Raw genomic sequence first — 21,324 nt, 5'->3', positions numbered from 1 at the left:
GATTTGCTTATTCTAGGTATCTCATAAGCAGAATCAGACAGAATTTGTTATTTTGTGACTGGCTTATTTCGCTGAGCATAATGTTTTCAAGGTTCATCCATGTTTTGTAGCATGTGTTAGAATTTTCTTCCTTTTTGTGGCTGAGTAGAATTCCATTGCATGGATATGCCACATTTTGTTCATTCCATTCATCTGATAGACACTTGGGTTATTTCCATCTTTTGGCTTTTATGAATAATGCTGCTATGAACATCGATTGATGTATATGTATTTGAGCCCCTGCTTTTAATTCTTTTGGGTATATACCTAGCAGTGGCATTGCTGGTTCATATGGTAATTCTATGTTTAATTTTGAGTAACTGCCAAACTTCTCCATAGTGGCCGCATCATTATACATTTCCACTTCTTTTTTTTTTTTTTACATGTTCCTTTTGATCATAAATTTTTTTTTTTTTTTTTGAGACAAAGTCTTGCTTTGTTGCCCGGGCTAGAGTGAGTGCCGTGGTGTCAGCCTAGCTCACAGCAACCTCAAACTCCTGGGCTCAAGCAATCCTTCTGCCTCAGCCTCCTGAGTAGCTGGGACTACAGGCATGTGCCACCATGCCCGGCTAATTTTTTCTCTCTATGTATATTTTTAGTTGTCCAGATCATTTCTTTCTATTTTTTAGTAGAGACAGGGGTCTCGCTCTTGCTCAGGCTGGTCTCCAACTCCTGACCTTAAGCGACCCACCCTCCTTGGCCTCCCAGAGTGCTAGGATTACAGGCGGGAGCCACCGCGCCCGGCCGATCATAATTTTTTTTTTACACAACAAAAGATGCTTTTATTTGTGAAACTAAAATGGTTTTTCTGTTCTGTGAAATCTTGGAAGTTTTCTCTTTTCTTGTTTCTGTCTCGGATTTAACGCAGCTGGGGCAGCAGCTCAGTCTCACCCTGTCTCGGTTGCAGCCCGTAGGAGTGTTCGTAAGCCTAAGGAGAGTGCACTCTTCTTGGGAACGGTTTCTTGGCAGGTGGATTCTAAGGAACACTGCTACACCTTTCTGTCCTATAGGAGCACTTTAGTTTGAATGTCTCAGATAGAAACCGATATTAGTCTTGTGTCATATATAACTTTGGAATTATAAACCTGGCAGATCAAATATCTTTCACATTGTACTAACATGTAAACCCTTTATTTTTACTCTTTTGCATTTAGCGAAGGAGAACGACCTACTCAGAATGAGAAGAGGAAGGAGAAAAACATAAAAAGAGGAGGCAATCGCTTTGAGCCGTATGCCAATCCAACTAAAAGATACAGAGCCTTCATTACAAACATACCTTTCGATGTGAAATGGCAGTCGCTTAAAGACCTGGTTAAAGAAAAAGGTAATGGTACTGGTGGTGGAGTAGGGTAAGACGGTTGGTGTGTCATCTTCTCTGTGGCTAATTCCTTGGTTATTTTTTGTGTCAGTGGAAGCTGCTCTGGGTAGAGTGTGTGTTCTGTCCAGGCTTGAGAGTTAAGCCCCTTATCTAACCCCACTTTTTTTGTGGTCATGTCCCCCCTGTATGTCAGCAGGGTGGTCTGTATGGTCTCTTGGCCTACAGATGATTTTACTGGCTTAATATGGTTAATAAGGCTTTGATTAGGCCTGAGGGGAGCCTTTTTATGTTAAGAAAAATTTTCAAATTCTTCACCTTAGGTTTTTTCTTTCTTTTCTTTCTTTCTTTCTTTTTTTTTTAATCTGGCAGGAAGATAGTTTGTTTAAATTTTGTGGATGTCTTCCTGGGATCAAAATTTGGTAGCTGGACCTGTGCTGCTCGCATTCCAAACTATAACATATCAGCATGTATTTAAACTGTTAGGCTCCCCTGTCCTGGCCCCCCAACCCCTGGGGAAAAAAATGGATTGGCAGTTGGAGAACTCAAAATATTAGGTATCTGCTTTGTAATGAGGTGCCTTAAGGTGCACATTGTTCACAGCCCAGGTGCCCAAATTCTGGCGTAGGGGCAGGGGAAGCAACCAAGCTCTTCTGCCACCAGGAGGTCTGAGGAGGCTGCCCTCGTGGTCCTCTGCCTCACCTCTGTACACACTACGTGTGTCCTCTTTCTTTCCGTCTTTCCTCCTGTTCTGCTGTTGTCTTCCTTCCTTTCCTGACTCTTGGCCCTGCTGGTGGCACTTAGGACTCAAGAGATTGCTCAGCTCTGGGTTAGACAAAAATATTGATAAAGAACAATTTGTATAATGTCTTGAGGCCCCCCAACCCCCTACACCTAGAATCAAATTACCCTTACTGGAGTCTTTGAAGGACTGAAAGGTATTGGTTTTCTGGAGCATTCATAATGAAAAGAGATGTGAGCTTGATTTGTCAAATGATTAACATTCAGTGACAGAGATGCCCTGTGGATAGGCCATTTTGGTATGTGTACTGGTGCTCCCCGAATTGGGTTTTGAAATTATGAATGGCACTGCCATCATTGTCCTATCACTTACTTTGACCATGACATGCAAGAAGCACTAGGCACCGGGAACCTCTCTGTACAGTCATGTGTGCTGCTCCCCTGCGGTATTTCTCCAGATAACACAGATGGGAAAATGTTCTGGTGTGAGGTTTGTTTCCCTGCCTTGATCAGCCAGATCATTCCTGCCAATGCTCCTAGGGCAAGAGTGAAGTTTCTTCTTTTTGTCTGAAGGGCGTGTCACGTGGCATCCCAGATGCAGTGTTCTTGGTTTTTGGGACTGCCGCTTCAATACAAGCTTGGGGTTTCTGTACAGTACAGCTGGGTCTCATTCGAATTAGCGTTTGGAATAACCTCCAAATTTGTGTTCTCGTGATTTGGTTGAACCGCTGAATTGCTATTTCCATTGATAATAAGGTATAGTAGTTCCAAGAACCAGGAATGTGGCTTTGAAAATGCAATTGTTAGAATTTTGTAAGAGATTGCAGGCCAAACTATTTTTTTATTTTTAGGAGTGTGTGAACCAGTTTTGGGACATGATGGATAAAGTAGGTGACATTTTTACTGCTTTACCATTCAGTAATTCAGTTTGGGAAGCCTTAAAGCTGGTAGCAGCAGCAGCCATGGCGTTTCTGGATGTAGAAGCAGTTCACCTCAATTTACTATTTTGCACTCTTACTAAGTGTGGAGCCAGCCTGGTGGTTTATTCGGACACTTCCAAACTGGTTCTCATATTCCCCTGGCATACTGCTACGAATGCCCAGGCTCAGCCCTTTCAGTGCATTTTTGGTGGTGTAATTTAGAATTACAGGTGTGCAGTAAATCAGTTGTTTTTAATGAACCTTCAGATGTTCTTGTTTAGAGCTCCCCAGTACTGGTTAAATTAATTACTTTGCTGTTTAATTAAATTATTAGCAGTATTGGATTGTGGGTAAAGTGATTCATAAGAAGTAATCTTTTTATGGTAATGCTTACATTCAGTATGTGAAGTCTAAAGAAATTGACGGTGTTCACATGCATATGACTCCTTAGGAAATATTATTCTTTTCATTATGAGGTTTTAAAAATACGTTTTTATTCATGACTGGATATAGAAAAAATATGTTTAAATGTTTATTTTTAACTCTGAAATATTTACTTGAAATCTGTTGCCAATAAATGTTAAGTTTTTTGAAGACTTACTGCACAGGACAAAATGGCAGAGAGAGGCACTCACACCCTAAAGGCGTTAGTCTTAAAATCATCCCAAACCAAAATCATCCCAAACTACAGAGATTTGGGCTGTCATAATCTCCTTATTAGTCTGCATTTTAAGAGTCCTCGCCTGATGAAATCATAGTTCAGGAAACAAGTGGAACAAGAACTGAACTTAGTTGTTAACTTAAATTGTCTGTCCTGTCCTTGCAGCAGTGTCTAATTGCAGCCTCTCAGAACTAATGTAGCTAGCCTTGACATGGCAAGGAGGCACTTTTCTAAAGGTACTTATGTGTGAGACTGTCTCACACCCTCCCTAATTCCTGATCGTCTGCCCCTCTTTGACCCCAGGTGTATATCCGCTGTCTTTAAATTTAGCATTTAGCAGCATTCTCGGAGAGCCTGTTAATAATGTGTTTATTATCTGAACTGGTCACTTAGGCCTTTGGAAGTGACTTACCAGTCCACAGCTATTCTGATAGGTCCTGGGATATGTATCTTAAAGTGGTTGACCATAAGGACTGGGCAGAAAAAATGAAGATTTCTGTGAGCACCAGCCTGAGCAACGTAGTGAGACCTTGTCTCTACAAAAAATACAAAAATTAGCTGGGCGTGGTAATGCACGGCCTGTAGTCCCAGCAACTCAGGAGGCTGGGGCAGGAGTTTCGCTTGACTTTGAAGCTGCAGTGAGCTCTAGCCCGGGCAACAGAGCAAGACACTGTCTTAAAAACAAACAAACAAAACCCCAGTAATTGCTGTGAGCAAAAGTGATCTTAGGCATTTTAAACTTAAGTAGCATTGTGCTACGTTAGTTTGAGACCCTAAAATGCCATGTGGATGAAGAAAGTTTGTCGCTGGGCTTCTGCTTCTCCTGGCCTAACCGGGGGACTGGCAGCATCGGGGTGGGACAGCCACAACCAAGGCAGGACTGTGCTGCCCCAGCAGTGAGTAAACACGGAGCCCAGTTTAGCAAGAAAGGAAGGTCAGTGATACAGTTTACTCTCAAATCGATCCAGAGTTTAGCCGCAGTCCGTTTAACTTGTGTAAGCAAAGATTTCTTTAAGTACTTAATCCTTCTGTTACTATTTAATGCATCACTTTAAGTACATTTCAAATTCCAGCTGACAGGAAACTGAGGCCCAGAGGGCAAATGTAGTCCAGTAGAAAGCCTCCTTTGGCTCTTGGAGGTAATTTGCATTGTGGGTCTGTGAAGCAGAACTTTATTTTCTATTTAAATAAAATCCCTACCCAGTCTGTTCGGTCCTTCAGGCTTTCTTTTGTTGAAATTTCAGCCTGCATTTTAGGAAGGTCTGTTTTGCTAAAGCATTCACATGTGTGAACGCAGAAGTACAGCCTGTCCGGCTTACTCTGGTCTTCTGCCTTAGAGAGGCAGTGCTCTTCTGCTCTTGCCATGGGGTTAAGAACAAGGGTGGGCGCGGTCTTTTTCTAATTTGTCCGTAAGTCAAGTAGTCCTGTAGAATAATGATTTTGTCATGTTTCAGGTTATCTTTGTATTAAAGAATGTGCATATATTGTGCGCACCCCTCCATTAGACTGGCTGCCTGAGAACTATTAAGAGGTGAAGAATGTTTAGCTGACAACATAGCTGCTTTTCAAGCTCCTCCTTCCTCCCTTTTAAAAAGTTACAGGGATTATCTGTCACATATGAATTCTCTTCAGTGAAGCTTCGGCCTCTGTATTCCCTCTACTTGTTTGTCCATTTCAGACTTAAGCAGTTAATGAGAGCACACAAACACTCATTCTGATAAAAGTTTGTGCAGGCGTGTGAAATCAGAGTAGTTCCATGGGACTATCTGAATTCTTTTTTGGGTTGCTCATCTACTTTTCCTATGATGCGTTTTATTCTTAAGGCCAATATTTTTAATAATCCCCTTAAATGTTGGTTAAAATGATTTCTTGGAACATTTTAAATAGAGGTAGGTAACATTTGGCGTTAAATTTTTCAAAGTCTTAGTTTTTTCATTTCCATGTTTTGATGTTTAAAGCTGCAGTAGAATTTGTCTTAGCAGCCTGTGATTGGCAGTCCGGAAGTTCCACCCGTGTTCAGGAAGGAAGCGGAGCAACAGTATTTTTCATTCATAACTGCTGCTACTGCTGGGCTGTTGCCTCTGCCTCCGGGTCCTAACCTGCTCTGGATGGTTTGCTCTTTCACACTTCATTTCGTGGAATGTGACCAGACTATGATTCCTTGGCATATTTTGCCTTCACATTCTTGTCGATAGTCGTACTGAACACAAAACAAGTGTTCAATATGGTGGAATAAAAAGAGAGGTGGTCTTTTAAAGGCTTCATAATTATTTTCCTGTAGGGAAATATGAATTAGCAACTATTGCATATTCCATAACACTGATTTGGTGAAGTCTCTTAGGGTAGAGATGGGAATTTTATGAGTTTGTGAGGAGCATTGTCATTACTGGTGACCTCTGGGACAGGACAGCACTGCTCATGCTGGCGCCACAGAGGACTGTTAAACAACTATGCCGTTTGGCGGGGAACATTTTACGCAAATTTCTAGTGTAAAGGGTTGAAGGTCAGGTGTGTGCCATTACTAGAATGTTATGTGGGAAAAGTCCTGATTTTTAAACCTCTCTGTTAAAATGGTTATGACCGTGGGAAAAAGTATAGTTTGGAATTGCTTGGTTTTTGGGTTGCAATAACAGCTTTTTGTTTAAAGTGTCTTTATGGACACAGACTGGAAACTTCACATGGGACAGTATTTAAATTTTGACAATATGGCTACAGCTGTCTTGAGTTAGATTTTGTGATTCTTTTATTTTTTTAAGGGTTATTAGGTGGTAGTCACAGCTGGTAGGAAATAAACTTGGGGTCTCTTCACTGTTTGGACACTACACGGCATTTTCATCGAAGTGGAGACCAGGGCTGCTGGTCCTGGAATGGCTGCTGCTGTTGAAACAAATGGCTTTTCACTGGGCTCCAGGAAGGGCCCCCGCTGCTTGGAGCTGCCTTACTCTTCTAAGGGTAAAGCAAAGCCAGTTTGTGCAGCTGTCCCTTGGCTTTGATCAGTTTTCAGTTTGCTCTACACCAGTACATACTCCAAAAGTTCAACTGTACTGGTCCCTCCTAGTTTCTTTGCACTGATTCTCTCCCTTCCTGTTTTGTGCAAAGTGCCAGTTTGCTTCTGTAACATTTCAGGAAGGGACAAGGAAGGTGAGGCTGTAGACTTAAAAGTTTGAACACCTGGCCTTCTTGCCTTCAACCTCTGTGCAAAACCATGAATAAACATGTCCTTCAAATTGTTAATTTTATCTGCGAAATGATCTTACCTTGTTTTTCATTTAAATTTTTCCTATATTCATTGAAAATTGTCGTAATAATTTTAATGTCCTTTGAACAAAGGAGTTGGACTAGGCAGGACTTGTGGAGGCCATTAAGTGTGTTATTTTTACCCTTTTACTGCTAAACCAAACTTGAAAACTGAATTGGAGAAGGATTTAACATCATAAAAAAAATCTTTCAAGGGAAAAAAAAGCTATTCCTGAGAACAGAAGTCCTGTATTGAGCCTGCTTAGAGATCGTTTCCTCCAAGTCAGAGCCTTACATTTCTGCTTTGTGTGTGTGCCATCTTCAAGTTCAGCAGCCATTTTGGTGGTTGTCTTTTTGGATTCTAACATCTGGTCATGGTGGTCATGAATTGGCAATCCAAACCTTGAGGAAAATCTGCAGAAACTTTTGAAATGCTTTGTTTTTTTTCCCCTTTGTGTAGGTTAGAATCATGTGAGTCTATTTAACTGTTTAGATGCAGAAACTGAGCCCTAAATTTGGATTTCTGTCCTTTTATGGGGAGGTTTGGAAAGCAGCAAGAATAAAGCCTGGCTTAATTCACTGAAGAGAATCCAGATCCTGCTCTGGTTTTGTGATCTTATATTCAAACATTCTGCTTCTAACACTCGTGGAGCCCAGTGCTGTGTGCAGGAGCAGTTACAGAATTTGTGGGGCTCAGTGCGGAATGAAAACAGGGGGCCTCTTGTTAAAAATTAAGATATTTCACTACGGCAATAACAGTGTTAAAACCAAGCTTGGGGCCCTCCTGAGCATGGGGCTCTGTGTGATTGCACAGGTTGCACACTCGTAAAGTTGGCCCTGTGGCCGTGTGTGTGTCTTTGAGCTTATATGTACACACACAGGCATCCTTGTATTTATAGCATGTGAGCTCAGCGCGATGGCATTGCAGCGTGTGTGCTCTGTAGCTACTTTCACCAGCAAGAGTGTATGTGTAAAACTGTTTTCCTCCCTTCCCCAAAAAAGTGAATCCTGCAGACTTCTTTCCTGTAGATTTGGATTGCCTCTAGTCATGAATGAGTCTTCCAGACAGGGAAATTGATATGGAAATCTGTGGAAATAGCTTGTTTGTGGTGGGAGGAAAATCAAGGACATATTGTTAACGTGTTTCGCCTACTTTTACTGCACACCTGTAATGCCTAGTGCGGTGGTTTAGAGAATATGGAGTGTTTCTGGGCTTTCTTATAAGGCAGAGGCTCCATACAAGGTTGCTGATGATTGTTCTAAATTCCCATTGTTTTCTTGGCTTTTCTCCCTTGGTTTATGTGTCGTCTGGAAACTGATTTGTAGTTGGTGAGGTAACATACGTGGAGCTCTTAATGGACGCTGAAGGAAAGTCAAGGGTAAGTGTCTGAGAGAATTTCTTCTGTGGATTTACTACATGAAAAATGTAACTGTATGGTGGCGTGGAATCGAATGAAATCAGGAAGGCAGTGAGTGCTCATGTTACAGTAGCTATGTTTGATTTTGCCAAACATTCGAGTGGGGTGGGAGGGCATTTGCAAACGGAGTCCCGCTTTTCCAAATGGCTGGCCAAAGAGCTTTTTGGTATTCTGTTTGGATGCCCAATTTGGATAACTGGGGACCAACAGCAGCATTGTCTCTTTGTTAACAGAGGAATTGGCTGTGTGTGAATTATGCATGGAATTTTAGCGGTGGTATAATTTAATGTAAAACGTGTGTTCTTGTCTAGAAAATGTTACTCTTGGTTGTTTGCTGAATTTGAAAGTTGTGTGAACCAAAGATTCTGAAAAGTTGCCTTTGTGCCAGTAAATTGTAAACCAAATATTAAAAACCTGAACGTTAAAATTGGCCTAGTTTAAAGAGAACATAAACTATTTTCTGTCGTGCAATAGAATGGCTTAGAATAATCAGGATGAGCTTAATTTACGGAAGGGATGGATTTAGGAGGAGTATGGTAAGGAATTGATCGAGTACAGAGAGAAGCAGATCTAAAGTTTGTGTGATTTCTTGGAGAACCTGAATTTAGGTCTGCTTATTACGACTTCAGCAACCACAGTGCAATGCTGGTAACGTGTAGGGAAAGGGAGATGAAGGAGCCCAGCTTTAATAAGGAAGGCTAGGCGAGGCGCTTCTGTCAGCTTCCCCGTAGAAGGGTTAATTTAAAACAAACTAACTTTGTTACATAAATCATACTTTGTTTATAACTGTCATTGGTATTTACTGGTTTTTTTTCTTTTCTTTTTTCCCCTTTCTTTGCTCTTCTGACTGGTCTGTTGCTTCTCCTAAAGGGATGTGCGTAAGTATTGTCTAGTTACTTATTGGCATTTGAGCCTTCTGACTTGTAGGACTGGTTTCACTCATTTCCTTTTGACTCTTTATAGTGTTGTTGAATTCAAGATGGAAGAGAGCATGAAAAAAGCCGCAGAAGTCCTAAACAAGCATAGTCTGAGTGGAAGACCACTGAAAGTCAAAGAAGTAAGCTCTCGCTTAACACTGTGGGTACATGTGTGGTTGCTGAGAGTTAGGGAAAGATAGTAGTGGTGCTTGAACGCATGGTGCAGAGCAGGCCGGCCTGTTCCTGATGAGCAGGGCGGGTCACAGCCTTCAGCAGCCACTCCTGCAAGAACTTTGGAATGGGAACTGAGCAGGGAGACTGCTGACTGCCCTCTGTGATTCGTCTGAGGCCTCGTTGTCTCAGGGACACTCAGACTGATCCCGTGGTTTTTTTAATTGGGTTTGTGCAATTAAAGGACTCTGCACCTACAGTTTTACCTCGTCTGAACCCTATTCTTGGCCCACCTTCTTTCTTTTTTAAGGTGAGTTTGTCATTAGTCAAATTCTCTTTCATATCTGATCCAAATCAAATCTTTCCTTCTCTTCCTCGAGGAAGAGGGTTTTGTTGTCATTGATTACATCGATGAAATCCCTTCTTGACTTCTTACCTCCTCCTCTTGGCAAGGAAGGTCGGTATTTTCAAAGGTCAGAAAGGAGAGCGTGGTAGGGTTTAAGGTGTCTTACGTGTCGATGGTGTCTCTTTTAGTGCTGATGGTGGTAAATGACAGGACAAAGTTCAAGAAGAGTCAATACCAGAGCTTCACAGACCTGCCCAGATGTTGTCACACTGTCCAGACTTTATACATAGGAGTCAAACACCTGAAGGACTTGGAGGATGGGGGTATCTGGGTGATCTAGAACTGTGTTTCAAACCATTGGAAAAATCATTAATGGGGTTTGCAGAAATTACAAAACCCCATTGAATTAGTAATCGTGTCACCCTCCCCTTCCCCCTTTTCTTTTTTACTTAGTTCAATTGAGAGCTGTGGTTTCAGGACCAAATTTTATGCCCTTTCTTCCTTTTTTGTTCCTTTAGTTGGACTCTTCCTAGGCCGTTGATTTAGTTCATTTGACTGTCTTGTTAATAGATTTGAGAGATGCTTTCCAAACAACATTTTAATCTCCAGTTTTGAGAATATCATTTATTGTGCAGGCATGGTTTTAGTTGTCACTGGGTCAGTTAAATGTAACGCTTTTATGCTTATTTTAGGATCCTGATGGTGAACATGCCAGGAGAGCAATGCAAAAGGTGATGGCTACGACTGGTGGGATGGGTATGGGACCAGGTGGCCCAGGAATGATTAATATCCCACCCAGTATCCTAAATAACCCTAACATCCCAAATGAGATTATCCATGCATTACAGGCTGGAAGACTTGGAAGCACGGTATTTGTAGCAAATGTAAGTAAATGGAACTGTTATCTATAGTAGAAAATCAGAACTTTATGAAGCAACCTTGTCAATATTATAAAAGTAATTCTGACATTGGAGAGGAACAATTTAATGTGGGTTATGTTATCTTCTTGATTGAAAAATCAGCCTTAGGGTTGGCTTTGTTCGTGAATGACCACTGCATTCCTGAGTCAAAACTTCAACGTGGTCCCATTGGGCTGCGTTTACTGAGGTTTGCAGGTGTTTACAAAAGTGGTAACGGGATCTGCACTCTCTGTGGATTTGTTTTGTGCGGTTCAGGTGCCAGGTAAAAGTGTGCTGGCAGAGGCAGTGCCCTGACACTCTCCTCCTCTTGTGTCTGGGGTAATGGTAATGCCTCCACCATTTGCAGAGGCAAGTATTTCTAGAAGAAAGAGGAAGGCGGGGCAAAGGTAAACCTTACTTAGCAGGGGAACAATTTTTTTTTAATGTTCAGAAAATAACTATTAATTTGAAAAGTTTGAGGTGACTTAAGCTGTTCCTTCTCAGAAAAGATACAGTAAATAGCACAATTAAGGCCAGGCTTTATGATCCAATTTGAAAAATTCTGCGGTTGATTAGTTTTTGTGACATTGTTTCCTAATGCTTGTTTTCAACGAAAGCATGTCTCATTTGTGTAGTAAAAATGTTGTAAGTTTTTTAAAAGATGTTTACATTGAGATTTTTACTTCCTTCTCTCTCAATTAGCTGGATTATAAAGTTGGCTGGAAGAAATTGAAGGAAGTATTTAGTATGGCTGGTGTGGTGGTCCGGGCAGACATTCTTGAAGATAAAGATGGAAAAAGTCGTGGAATAGGCACTGTTACTTTTGAACAGTCCATTGAAGCTGTGCAAGCTATATGTATCCTTTTGCAGGGATTCAACTCATGGTGAACAATCCGACCTAAATTGCTGTTTTAGTAATACAGGCTTGTGTGAGGAAGAAGTAACTTTGTGCATTGATGTTTTTTGTGTGACTAGAGGGAATGCATTACTGAAATTTGAAAGTTCTCTGGGGTAGAATTGATTCCATACAGTGTGGATAGAAGGGATGTTTGGAACACCAGCACCTGCCCACGAGTGATCTTTTCCAGTGTTTTCAGAGGAGTCTTTCAAAGGGGGGAACTCCAAAGAATGCACCACTAGAGAGAAATTGGGTTGCTCCTTCTTTCTTTCTTCCCTTTCCTCCTACTTAGGGGCAGAGTCTCACTCTGTCACCCAGGCTGGAGTGCAGTGCTGGCATCATAGCTCACTGCAGCTTCGAACTTCTGGGCTCAAGTGATCCTCCTGCCTCAGCCTCCTGAGTAGGTGGCACTACAGGTGCACATCACCACACTTGGCTTTTAAATTTTTTGTAGAGATGGGGTCTTGCTAAGTTGCTCAGGCTGGTCTTGAACTTCTGGCCTCAAGCGATCCTCCCACCTCAGCCTCCCAAAGCACTGGGATTACAGGTGTGAGCCACTGCACCTGGCCAGTTATTTCATACACAATAAATCCTTACAGGGCCCTCTCTGTGGGTAGACATCATTTTGGAAGAGACTCTTCTTCCTGACCTTAGGCTTACGTGGAGTTACATCTTTTTTAATCACATGGAGAGTACCACACACGAACACAGTCATTCAACTCAGGCAAGACTGCCACTGAGTGTCTTACTCAGCAAATGTCCTTCAGAGAACGGTAGAACACCTGGCCTATTGGCCACATACAGAAGACTGCGATGCCACTGTTTAAGAGGCTGCTTTGGTGAAAAGTTACTGCTTTTATGCTTACTGTATAACTTGAAAGTGTGATGAAACAATTCAGTTGCTCATACATTCAACACTTGGGCTGGTAGCAGTTGGAGTATTTTTCTTTCTTTCTTTTTTTATTTTTGTATTTCTTTCTTATTGTATATGTTTTTAGAATTGCAAGAAATAGCCTTAATTGTAATTTCAGCTATGTTCAATGGCCAGCTGCTATTTGATAGACCAATGCACGTCAAAATGGTAAGTCAATAGGATCGCTTACCCCGTAACATACCCAGATAAGTCTAACAAAAACTTGGAATTATTAAGAGTGTACACATGGCCACTATCCAGTATTTATGGACCGATCTAAGTTAAATAGGGTGCGGTACATTGAGCAAATCTGTGACAGAAATAACCTTTTGCACACAGCTCTTGGCTTCTTTAGATATTTTTCTCTTTGCACAGTTGGCTGTTAGTGGCATGTTCAGGAAGTCAGTTGAGTATCCTTGAGCAGGTGATCCGTTTCAAAGAGTGGTTATATACGTGAGTTTCCAGTTCAGAGTAGTACAGTATAATGTTAGCATTAAATCTGTTGTGAACGTAATTAAGTCTACCATTCAGACAGCTTTTAGAGGTCTATCAAAGCGTTCAATCTTAATAAACATAAGCCCTGCTGTAGCCGTGCCAAAGATTAATCGTTAACACAAGCATGATTGGAACCTGCTGAGGGCAATCTAGTTGGGGCTCATATTGAGGAAGAAGATAGAAGGAACCATAAAGCAGTTTTTTAGTTACTTCAGATATTCAGTTCAGTGCTTTGAATAGATACATGGATTCACGTGACTCCAAAGTCAAAAAGCATGAACAGACAGTGGGAGCGTCCCACTCATACTTCTTGCTCAGGTCCCTGCTGTGTCCCACAATAATGTGCGTGTGTAGTCTCATCCCACCCCTTGCCACAGAAGGTAGCAAGCACGCTCCCAAAATGCCTGTCCACCTTGCGTGTTATTCCTTGGCACAAATGTACCGTAATTGATTGAACCAGGACTTTGTTTCCACCCTTTGCTGTTACAAACAGTGCTGCATTTGGTGCTGAGATTTACTCATTTTCTTTCTCTTTCAGGATGAGAGGGCCTTACCAAAGGGAGATTTTTTCCCTCCTGAGCGTCCGCAACAACTTCCCCGTAAGTGTTTCGGTGATTGTGGCTGCGATTTTGGATTTGAGTTATACTAAACAGAAAATTTCAGTACAATTTCACTTGAACTTGTACCAGGTTGGCCTGCAGTCCTCCCGGCCAGTTCTTTGCTATAGGCTTTCCAGGATGAGAAATGAGCAGAGAGATTCACAACGGAAGGATTGTAAGGCTACCTCGTGGTGAGGCAGGATGTAGAGGGTGTAGTTAGGCATTTTGAAAGTGTTCTAGGGAAGGAAAAATCAAACTAAAAAGGGAATCAAAGCCAGGCTACACTGGGTTTTAAAAGGTTGGTTATGGCCGGGCGCGGTGGCTCACGCCTGTAATCCTAGCACTCTGGGAGGCCGAGGCGGGCGGATCATTTGAGCTCAGGAGTTCGAAACCAGCCTGAGCAAGAGCGAGACCCCAATAGAAAGAAATTAATCGGACAACTAAAAATATATAGAAAAAATTAGCTGGGCATGGTGGCGCATGCCTGTAGTCCCAGCTACTCGGGAGGCTGAGGCAGAAGGATTGCTTGAGCCCAGGAGTTTGAGGTTGCTGTGAGCTAGGATGATGCCATAGCACTCTAGCCCTGGCAACACAGTGAGACTCTGTCTCAAAAAAAAAAAAAAATAAACAAACAAACAAATAAATAAATAAATAAAAGGTTGGTTATTACCATATTGCCCAGCAATTCAAACTACATCTGCATAAAAATTTGTACACATGCTCATAACAGCATGAAGTACACATGCTACAACATGGGTGAACCGTGGTTCCATCTATAGGATATGCTCAGAACAGGCAAAGTCAGAGGCAGAAAAGAGATCTGGAATTAGATGGTAGTGATGGTTGCATAGCTCTGAATATATTAAAAACTGCTGAATTGTATACTTTGGGTGGATTTTATGGTATCTGAAGTGTATGAGTCAAATAATTTTTATGAGGGGAGAGAAAAGGGATTGGCTATTTGCAATATCCATGTGAAAATCTGTCTGGTGACAGGGAAGGCTAGTTGATTGGTCGCTCCATGGTGGAAGTGACTCATGCTAATGTGAAGTCCTAGATGAGCAGGGAGCTGGAGTTGCAGCCTGAGCACAGACTGCAGTGGGTGTGAGGGTGCAGGCCAGGCCAGCCTGGAAGATGGGTGGGGGCCTGTGCTCTGCTGGGCCCTCTGTTTGGAGGGCCAGTGGGGGCCTCTGGTTTGGGGCAGCAGCTCAAGCCGAGGACCCCACTGACAGATTGCGTTCAACAGGAGCCTGAACGAGAACACTGACTGTGGAGTGCCTTTGCAGTTTAGGATATGGCAGCATGGTAGAGGCGGATCTTGAGGGGGAGGTCGGTGGTTTTAAGAGTAGGAGAAGGCTTACTGGTTGAAATATGATATTATTTAGAGAAGGGCCACATTTCCTGGTCATAACACACCCATTTCCTGAGTAAATTTTTCCTGTGGTTACTTGAGCAGTGATCACCCAGGACTGGGGCCATGGCTCTTGTTGACTCTTGTGCTGGAGGAGGAGAAGCTCACTGGGCCCCAGGGAGCCCATTATCCTTGGGTCTTGGTCTCCTAGCACATTTCAGAGTGTTGACTTCAAAGCCTTCAGTGCTTTGGGGAATTAACTGACCTTGGTGATCTCTTGCTGCTGTTGCTATGCAGTTAAAAATGGGATGTTAATCAGATTAAGTACCTGGGAACTGGTGGCAGGTTTGTTTTTTTTTCAATGAATTTGGTTTCTTTTTTTTTTTGAAACACAGTCTTACTCTGTCACCCTTGGTAGAGTGCAGTGGCATCATAGCTCGCTGCAACCTCAAACTCCTGGGCTCAAGGGAACCTCCTGCCTCAACCTCCTGAGTATTTGGGACTGTAGGTGCACACCATGACGCCCAGCTAATTTTTCTATTGTTAGTAGAGATAGGGTCTCGCTGTTGATCAGGCTGGTCTCAAACTCCTGAGCTCAAGGGATCCTCCCACCGTGCTAGGATTGTAGATGCAGGCACTGTGCCCGGCTTCCATTTTAAATTTTTTAAATTCATTTTTCTCTGAGATGTATCCTTCAGAGTTTCTCTGTGTTTTTTTTTTTTTTTTTTTTTTTTTTTTTTTTTTAGATGGATTCTGTTTGTCTTAAAGGCTAGAGTGCAGTGACATTATCACAGCTTACTGCAAATTCAGACTGCCGGGCTCAAGTGATCCTCCTGGCTCAGCCTACCAAGTAGGTGGGACAACAGGCAGGCACCTGGCTAATATTTTAGTGTTTTGTAGAGGCAGAGTCTCACTGTTGCCCAGGCTGGTATTGAACTCCTGGCCTCAAGCCATCCTCCCAAAGTACCGGGATTATAGGCAGTGAGCCACTGTGCCCGTTTTTCCTTTTTAAAATGTCACCTGGTCTTGGTTTAAGCCTCATGTCCAGTTTTTAATATCATTTTTTAAATGTCATCTGGTCTTGTTTTAAGCCTAATTTCCAGAATATTGCCAGTGTCAGGCCTTGTTGGCTATTTCCAGAGTCCAATCTGTATTCTTGTGTCCCTGTTTACGTTTGTGAGGTTTGGAGCTGAGGGTGGGCTGGGTATCCATTCGTGGGTTAGGAAGCTTTTTGGGCAAGAAGATAAGTTTCTTGAATATATTAGCTTCATTGTTATTAAAAACACCCAGATTCAGAATAGTGTATGCCCACTGTGTTGATTGGCTGGTTTTTAACATTGATTTTTCCTGAGAAAAGTCCTTTGGGCTACCAGGTTCAGCAGGGGTGTTTGGCACATTTGTGCTGCTTGCCGCTTGATGTCTTGTCACCTTTTGATCAGACATTTTTCAATTCATGGGTTGGGGAAAGAAATAGTTGCTCAAGAATCTTGTGTTGGTTGTTAATAGCTTTCAAGTGCACCAATTTTTGGCTGCCTTTGTTGTATACACACACACACCCCCCATATGTGCCAGTCTGGTTTCATGTGCAGGTTTTGCCTTAAAGGGGAGCACTCCCCAGTGTGGAGTGTGATGGTATTGAATTCCGCATTAGGCCCTGGTTGGTGGGGGGAGGGGAGGGAGTGGCAGGCTGGAGTGTGACGGCTGCAACAAAGCAACTGAGGCTCTCTGCCTTAGAGGGTCAGGGCTTTCTAAGGAAGGGGAATCTACCCTTCTGACCTTCTCTTTTCCTTCCAGACGGCCTTGCTGGCATTGGCATGGGGTTAGGGCCAGGAGGGCAGCCTATTGATGCCAATCACCTGAATAAAGGCATCGGAATGGGAAACCTAGGGCCTGCAGGTGAGAATTACAGTGCGCCCTTGCTTGGGGGTTTCTGGGGAAGTTAAAGTTATTAAAAGTTAATTATTGGGATAATTGGACCTTGAGTAGTTTAAATGGAATAAAGATTTAATTGGGACAAAATTCCCTCATTCATCTCGGCGTCATCTTGATAAAGGTATTTTTACTGAGTTGAGTCCTTTTTTTTAAAAAAGCCGTTATACTTTTTCATTTTATCCTTACAACAACCACCTGAGCTGAGATAGTCATGCCATTTAGGAGGCAAGCCAGAGAGTTGGTCTTGCTCAAGGTCACACTGTCAGTTAATGACAGAGACTGCAGGTGTCCTGACCATGGGACCACAGCACTGCCGTAGTACGCTAAGTACATTGTCCAGACCCTCTTGGGCTCTCACCTGGTGTTGGCACAGCTTCTTCTAGAGGTGGGGCCTTGATAGATGCAGAGGGGTGGGGAGAGCCTCAGTGTGTGACAATACAGCTGTCACGGGGAAAACTGTGGACAGTGTTGTCTTTGTTTAAGAAGCAAGGAGTAGCTAAGGAATGAAAGGTTTAACATTTAGAATGAACTTAAACTTTGCTGGTTAGCATTTTCAGTTCAATGTAATGAGATATTTCTATGCTATTAAGGACGATTTCATTTTTGACCTCAGACTTAGGTCTTTCTTGGAATCCTTTGAAATTATAGTGTGGATGCCCCTATCTCCTATCACTGACGGTTTTGCACGTCCCTAGTTTCTCTTCCAGAGTCAAATATGGCTGACCTCAAAGGCCTGGGCCACAACCTTAAATGGCTCCACCAGTCTGAACCCTCACCTCATACACACCTGTGTCTGCCACCTAAAAGGAAAGGCTAGTGGTGGGGGAGGAAGCCTCTGTTTTTAGGAACTGCCTTTCATTTTGAGGATTTTATTTTTAACAGACTTTTTAAAAAATCCATTTCTGTTAGCTAAAATAATCTTTCAAAAGTGAATGTTCCATTGTCTGTCTGGTAATTGTATTTCATGTTTACCACTGTCTGACTTGGTCACTGAGTAAAAAACTATGCAGACCCTACAGAATTTTAAGCCACACAAGCTTTTAATTTTGTTAAAAGCTTAATTAGTTTTCTTGGAATGTGATCTTTTGACAGTTGAAATGCTAGGGCCTTTTCTTGACAGTTAAAATATATTCATCATCAGGGATTTTTGTTGTTCATTTGCTGGTTTGGAATTTCTTGTGCTTTTTAAGTTCAAACGTTACTTACTGCTTTGACGTAATTTTAGTTTGCATTGACTTTTTCTTTTTAAGGAATGGGAATGGAAGGCATAGGATTTGGAATAAATAAAATGGGAGGTAAGAAATTTAAAATGAAGTACAAATGTTATCACTTTTAGGTGTAGTTTTCTCTCTTTCCTCTTTTGTTTCTTGTCTTTTAAGCCCTGCATGAAATTCTCACTTTGGTTTCTTAAAAGTTTGAGTCTAGAAATTTACTTTTCTTACCTGTGCATCACTTGTGGTGGGTGTCTTGGCTTTTGGTTCTGGCTTTCTCACTAACTAGCTCTGTGACCTTGGGCAATCGCTCCATCTCTCTGGTCCTCTTTTTGCTTGTCTATTCATTGAGGGGGTTGGATCAGGTCAGTTATTTGAAGATGTGATATTTAGACAAGGGCCCCAGCATTTTTTGTTTTTCAAAAGGCCTTGATAAGAAAGTTCTTGGAAGAAAATGCCCTAGTTGGAACATGTGAAAACCTTTTTCTTTCCCTGTCAGTCTTAGCTGTCTTGTCCCGATGGTGCTGAAATGCAGACCTCTCTTGCAGGCATGGAGGGACCGTTTGGTGGTGGTATGGAAAACATGGGTCGATTTGGATCTGGGATGAACATGGGCAGAATAAACGGTAAGAATTGTTTCCTTCCAACCTTCACCTACCCTTTGCTGGCTGTTGACTCTCAAGTGACTTACAGGCTGCAGGCCCACTTTTAATAAATGATTTCTCACTTCCACTTTTCTGCTGAGTCACATGTCTGTGAATTGCCTTACATATTTCAAAAGCTAGACTTAATAATAGACTTAATTCACTTAGTCACTAAACTCTTGAGATGTCCTATGTTCCAAGTTTCCCCAGGGTTTGTCCAGTGAAGTTTTAAAGCTTCCTTGCCTCCAGCACTAAAAAGCATGTGCACATCTGTGGTTATGTTTTGCACACTTTAAAATGGTCTCCAAGTATAAGGGATTCTTTGGAGTTTTTGCTCAGGTTTACGTTTCCCTGGGAGTGCTGGAATGGGTAGTTCTTAATCATCTGCCCTGGCTACAAGTTGTAGACAGAGCATTAATAAAAACCACAGACCCCTTTAATTTAGCGTTCATATAAATTTGCATACATTCTGGTTTGCTATTATTCAAATCCTGTAGCCCTCCCCACCTCTTAATAGAAGTATTATGATAATATTATAATAACAGTGTGTGTTTTATTTAGTCCTTGTGAGAACCACATAACATGTAGGTACCGTTATCCCCATTTCTTTGGAAACTGAGGCACAGAGAGTGACTTGCCTAAGGTCACGTGTCTAGTAACTGGCGGTGCCTGGATGTGAACCAGGCCGTCTGGTTCCAGAGCCTGGCTCTTCCTCTTGCGGAGATCCTGCCTTTGAGAATTGCCTCCAGCACAGCGCTTGCCCTGGGCCACCAGTGGGGCCGTAAAGTGTACACGAGAAATCAAAAGTCTTTCCTTCTGAAACCTCTGTTGGTTGACTCTTTGCACCCCCATCTGCAAGAAAGCAGCTTCTTTTATACGTAGAAACTTTTCCTGGAATGGGAAATTGGGATTTGGGTTTAAATGTTTCTTTGCTGGTCTGTAGTAAGGTACGATGTGACGATAGTACACAGCAAGCAGGAACCTTACAAGGATAGACATTAACTGTCAAACTTGAAGGAGGATATCTCGTGATGAGCTTCTTCGGGAGCACAGGGAGTGGGGGCAGGATGCTTGTTGCCTTCTTCATGGGTTCCCTGTTCTGGTAAAAAGGTATCGGAAGGTCGTCACCATTAGTAACAGAGGGACAAAGGTCTGTGTATCCGTGTGTGTTCGGGCTTGTCGATAGCTCCTGTGTGCATGGGATTTTAACAAAAAGTGAGTTTGAGAGATCTGGCTTGAGAAAATACTACTCAACAGATTAGTCATTAGGAAATTTGGGTGGTAGCTGTGAGGAGTGGAGTGGTGCAATTTAGAAGTAAATGGAAACCGAAATGGGAGGGCCTGGGACCTGTGCTGAACCACGTGACAAAGTCCTTGGTAAACTGGCAAGTGTAATTCAGTAGTCAACATATGAGCCTGGGGACAGAAGAGTCACAAATGGGTGTGTGTTCTTGTGCTGTGTTGCTAGGTACACTCAGAGTCGTCCTTCTCCGTCCTGCTGTTATCTCCAGAGAACAGGGACCCTCTCACACTTGATCAGTGTTCTGAGATTTGGGTGAAGTGAGCTTTGGAGCCCTTGAGAAAGTTTAAATCACATTGGGAAAAGAATTGGTGGACATTTTGGATTAATTTAGTGTTTAGTTGGCGACCATAATAAATCCGTTATGGTCACAGGTGCTCACATTAGACTGATGATAAGTGAGATTCTTAGGGACAATCAGTGTAGGTCAAATCTTGATAGGATAGTTACAAAAATTTTAAATCAAAAGATTGTCAAATACCAGACTGGTTTGAGGCAATATTTGATTCTGTCTTTTTTTGAGGGGAGCGAGGTGAGTGAATTGAAGTTTGCATGGGGTCCCGAGGCCTTTGCCCGCCTCGTCTTAAGAGCGGGGACGCTGCCTCCTTCACGGGCCTGGCTCACGATGGAAGGAGAGCAGCAGAGCTCCGTTGTGCTGCCGCTCTGGGATTTCTCTTTTGCGCACTCTGTTGGGCTGAGTGCCCCCTGCCTGCCACCCTCAGGCTAGTGGGAGCCAGGTGTATTTCCAGCAGATAACATGCCGTTAACCTGTGGGGTTCACCTCGGTTACTTCAGACCGTGAATATGAAGCTCACCCTTGCCAGTCCTTGTTAGTTTAAGAGATATTCCTGACGTAATGGGGAACGGCTGGTGATACTTTACTGTCCGAAATGAATGATAGTTACAGAACATTGCAGCTCTGGCAGCAAGCCCAACAGTGGACTGCCAGCTCTGTACCACGGGCTGGTAAACCATACCCACGAACTAGAAGCCTGTCACTGGAACACAGCAATGCCTAATTTTGCAGCTTTATTGAGGTATAATTCGCAAACAAAGGCAGAAGTAGCCAGCAACAAGAATCGCAAAAGGCTTTCTCATACGGGTGGCAGCTGTGGTGGGCCTTTCCCCACCGAAGCTAAGAGCTTTGCTTTTAAAAGACATTGTGAAAAATGACAAAATTGTTACCGAAAGCCCATTCATTGTGTAGATGAAACCCCTCCGGTTGTCAGTGGAGAGTCTTCATCTGTGGGCACATTTCTCTATTGGGGTGTGCTTCGTGTCAGAGCATGGACTTTTGTATCAGACTTGGGTCCCAGC

General features: G+C 42.7%; 1 protein-coding gene across 7 annotated transcripts in view; it reads left to right on the top strand.

Annotated features, from left to right (window-relative positions):
* HNRNPM (heterogeneous nuclear ribonucleoprotein M) overlaps nucleotides 1-21,324 on the top strand; it is a 40,834-nt gene that overhangs the window by 9,882 nt on the left and 9,628 nt on the right. For 3 of the 7 annotated variants that reach the window (XM_012641430.1, XM_012641428.1, XM_012641427.1), the window contains exons 2-12: nucleotides 1,194-1,363; nucleotides 8,240-8,292; nucleotides 9,202-9,209; nucleotides 9,295-9,388; nucleotides 10,458-10,649; nucleotides 11,367-11,520; nucleotides 12,594-12,643; nucleotides 13,509-13,569; nucleotides 16,715-16,816; nucleotides 18,103-18,147; nucleotides 18,612-18,689. In XM_012641430.1, the coding sequence (XP_012496884.1) occupies nucleotides 1,194-1,363; nucleotides 8,240-8,292; nucleotides 9,202-9,209; nucleotides 9,295-9,388; nucleotides 10,458-10,649; nucleotides 11,367-11,520; nucleotides 12,594-12,643; nucleotides 13,509-13,569; nucleotides 16,715-16,816; nucleotides 18,103-18,147; nucleotides 18,612-18,689 (1,007 nt within the window). The remainder of the gene's footprint in view (nucleotides 1-1,193; nucleotides 1,364-8,239; nucleotides 8,293-9,201; nucleotides 9,210-9,294; nucleotides 9,389-10,457; nucleotides 10,650-11,366; nucleotides 11,521-12,593; nucleotides 12,644-13,508; nucleotides 13,570-16,714; nucleotides 16,817-18,102; nucleotides 18,148-18,611; nucleotides 18,690-21,324) is intronic. The other 4 variants (XM_012641431.1, XM_012641429.1, XM_012641433.1 and 1 more) reach the window with 3 other exon arrangements.

This window comes from Propithecus coquereli, unplaced genomic scaffold (assembly GCF_000956105.1).
Source record: "Propithecus coquereli isolate 6110/MARCELLA unplaced genomic scaffold, Pcoq_1.0 Scaffold164, whole genome shotgun sequence".
NCBI classification, from domain to species: Eukaryota; Metazoa; Chordata; class Mammalia; order Primates; family Indriidae; genus Propithecus; species Propithecus coquereli.
Note: the sequence above shows the minus strand (reverse complement) of the source record. Positions and strands in the feature narration are given on the sequence as shown.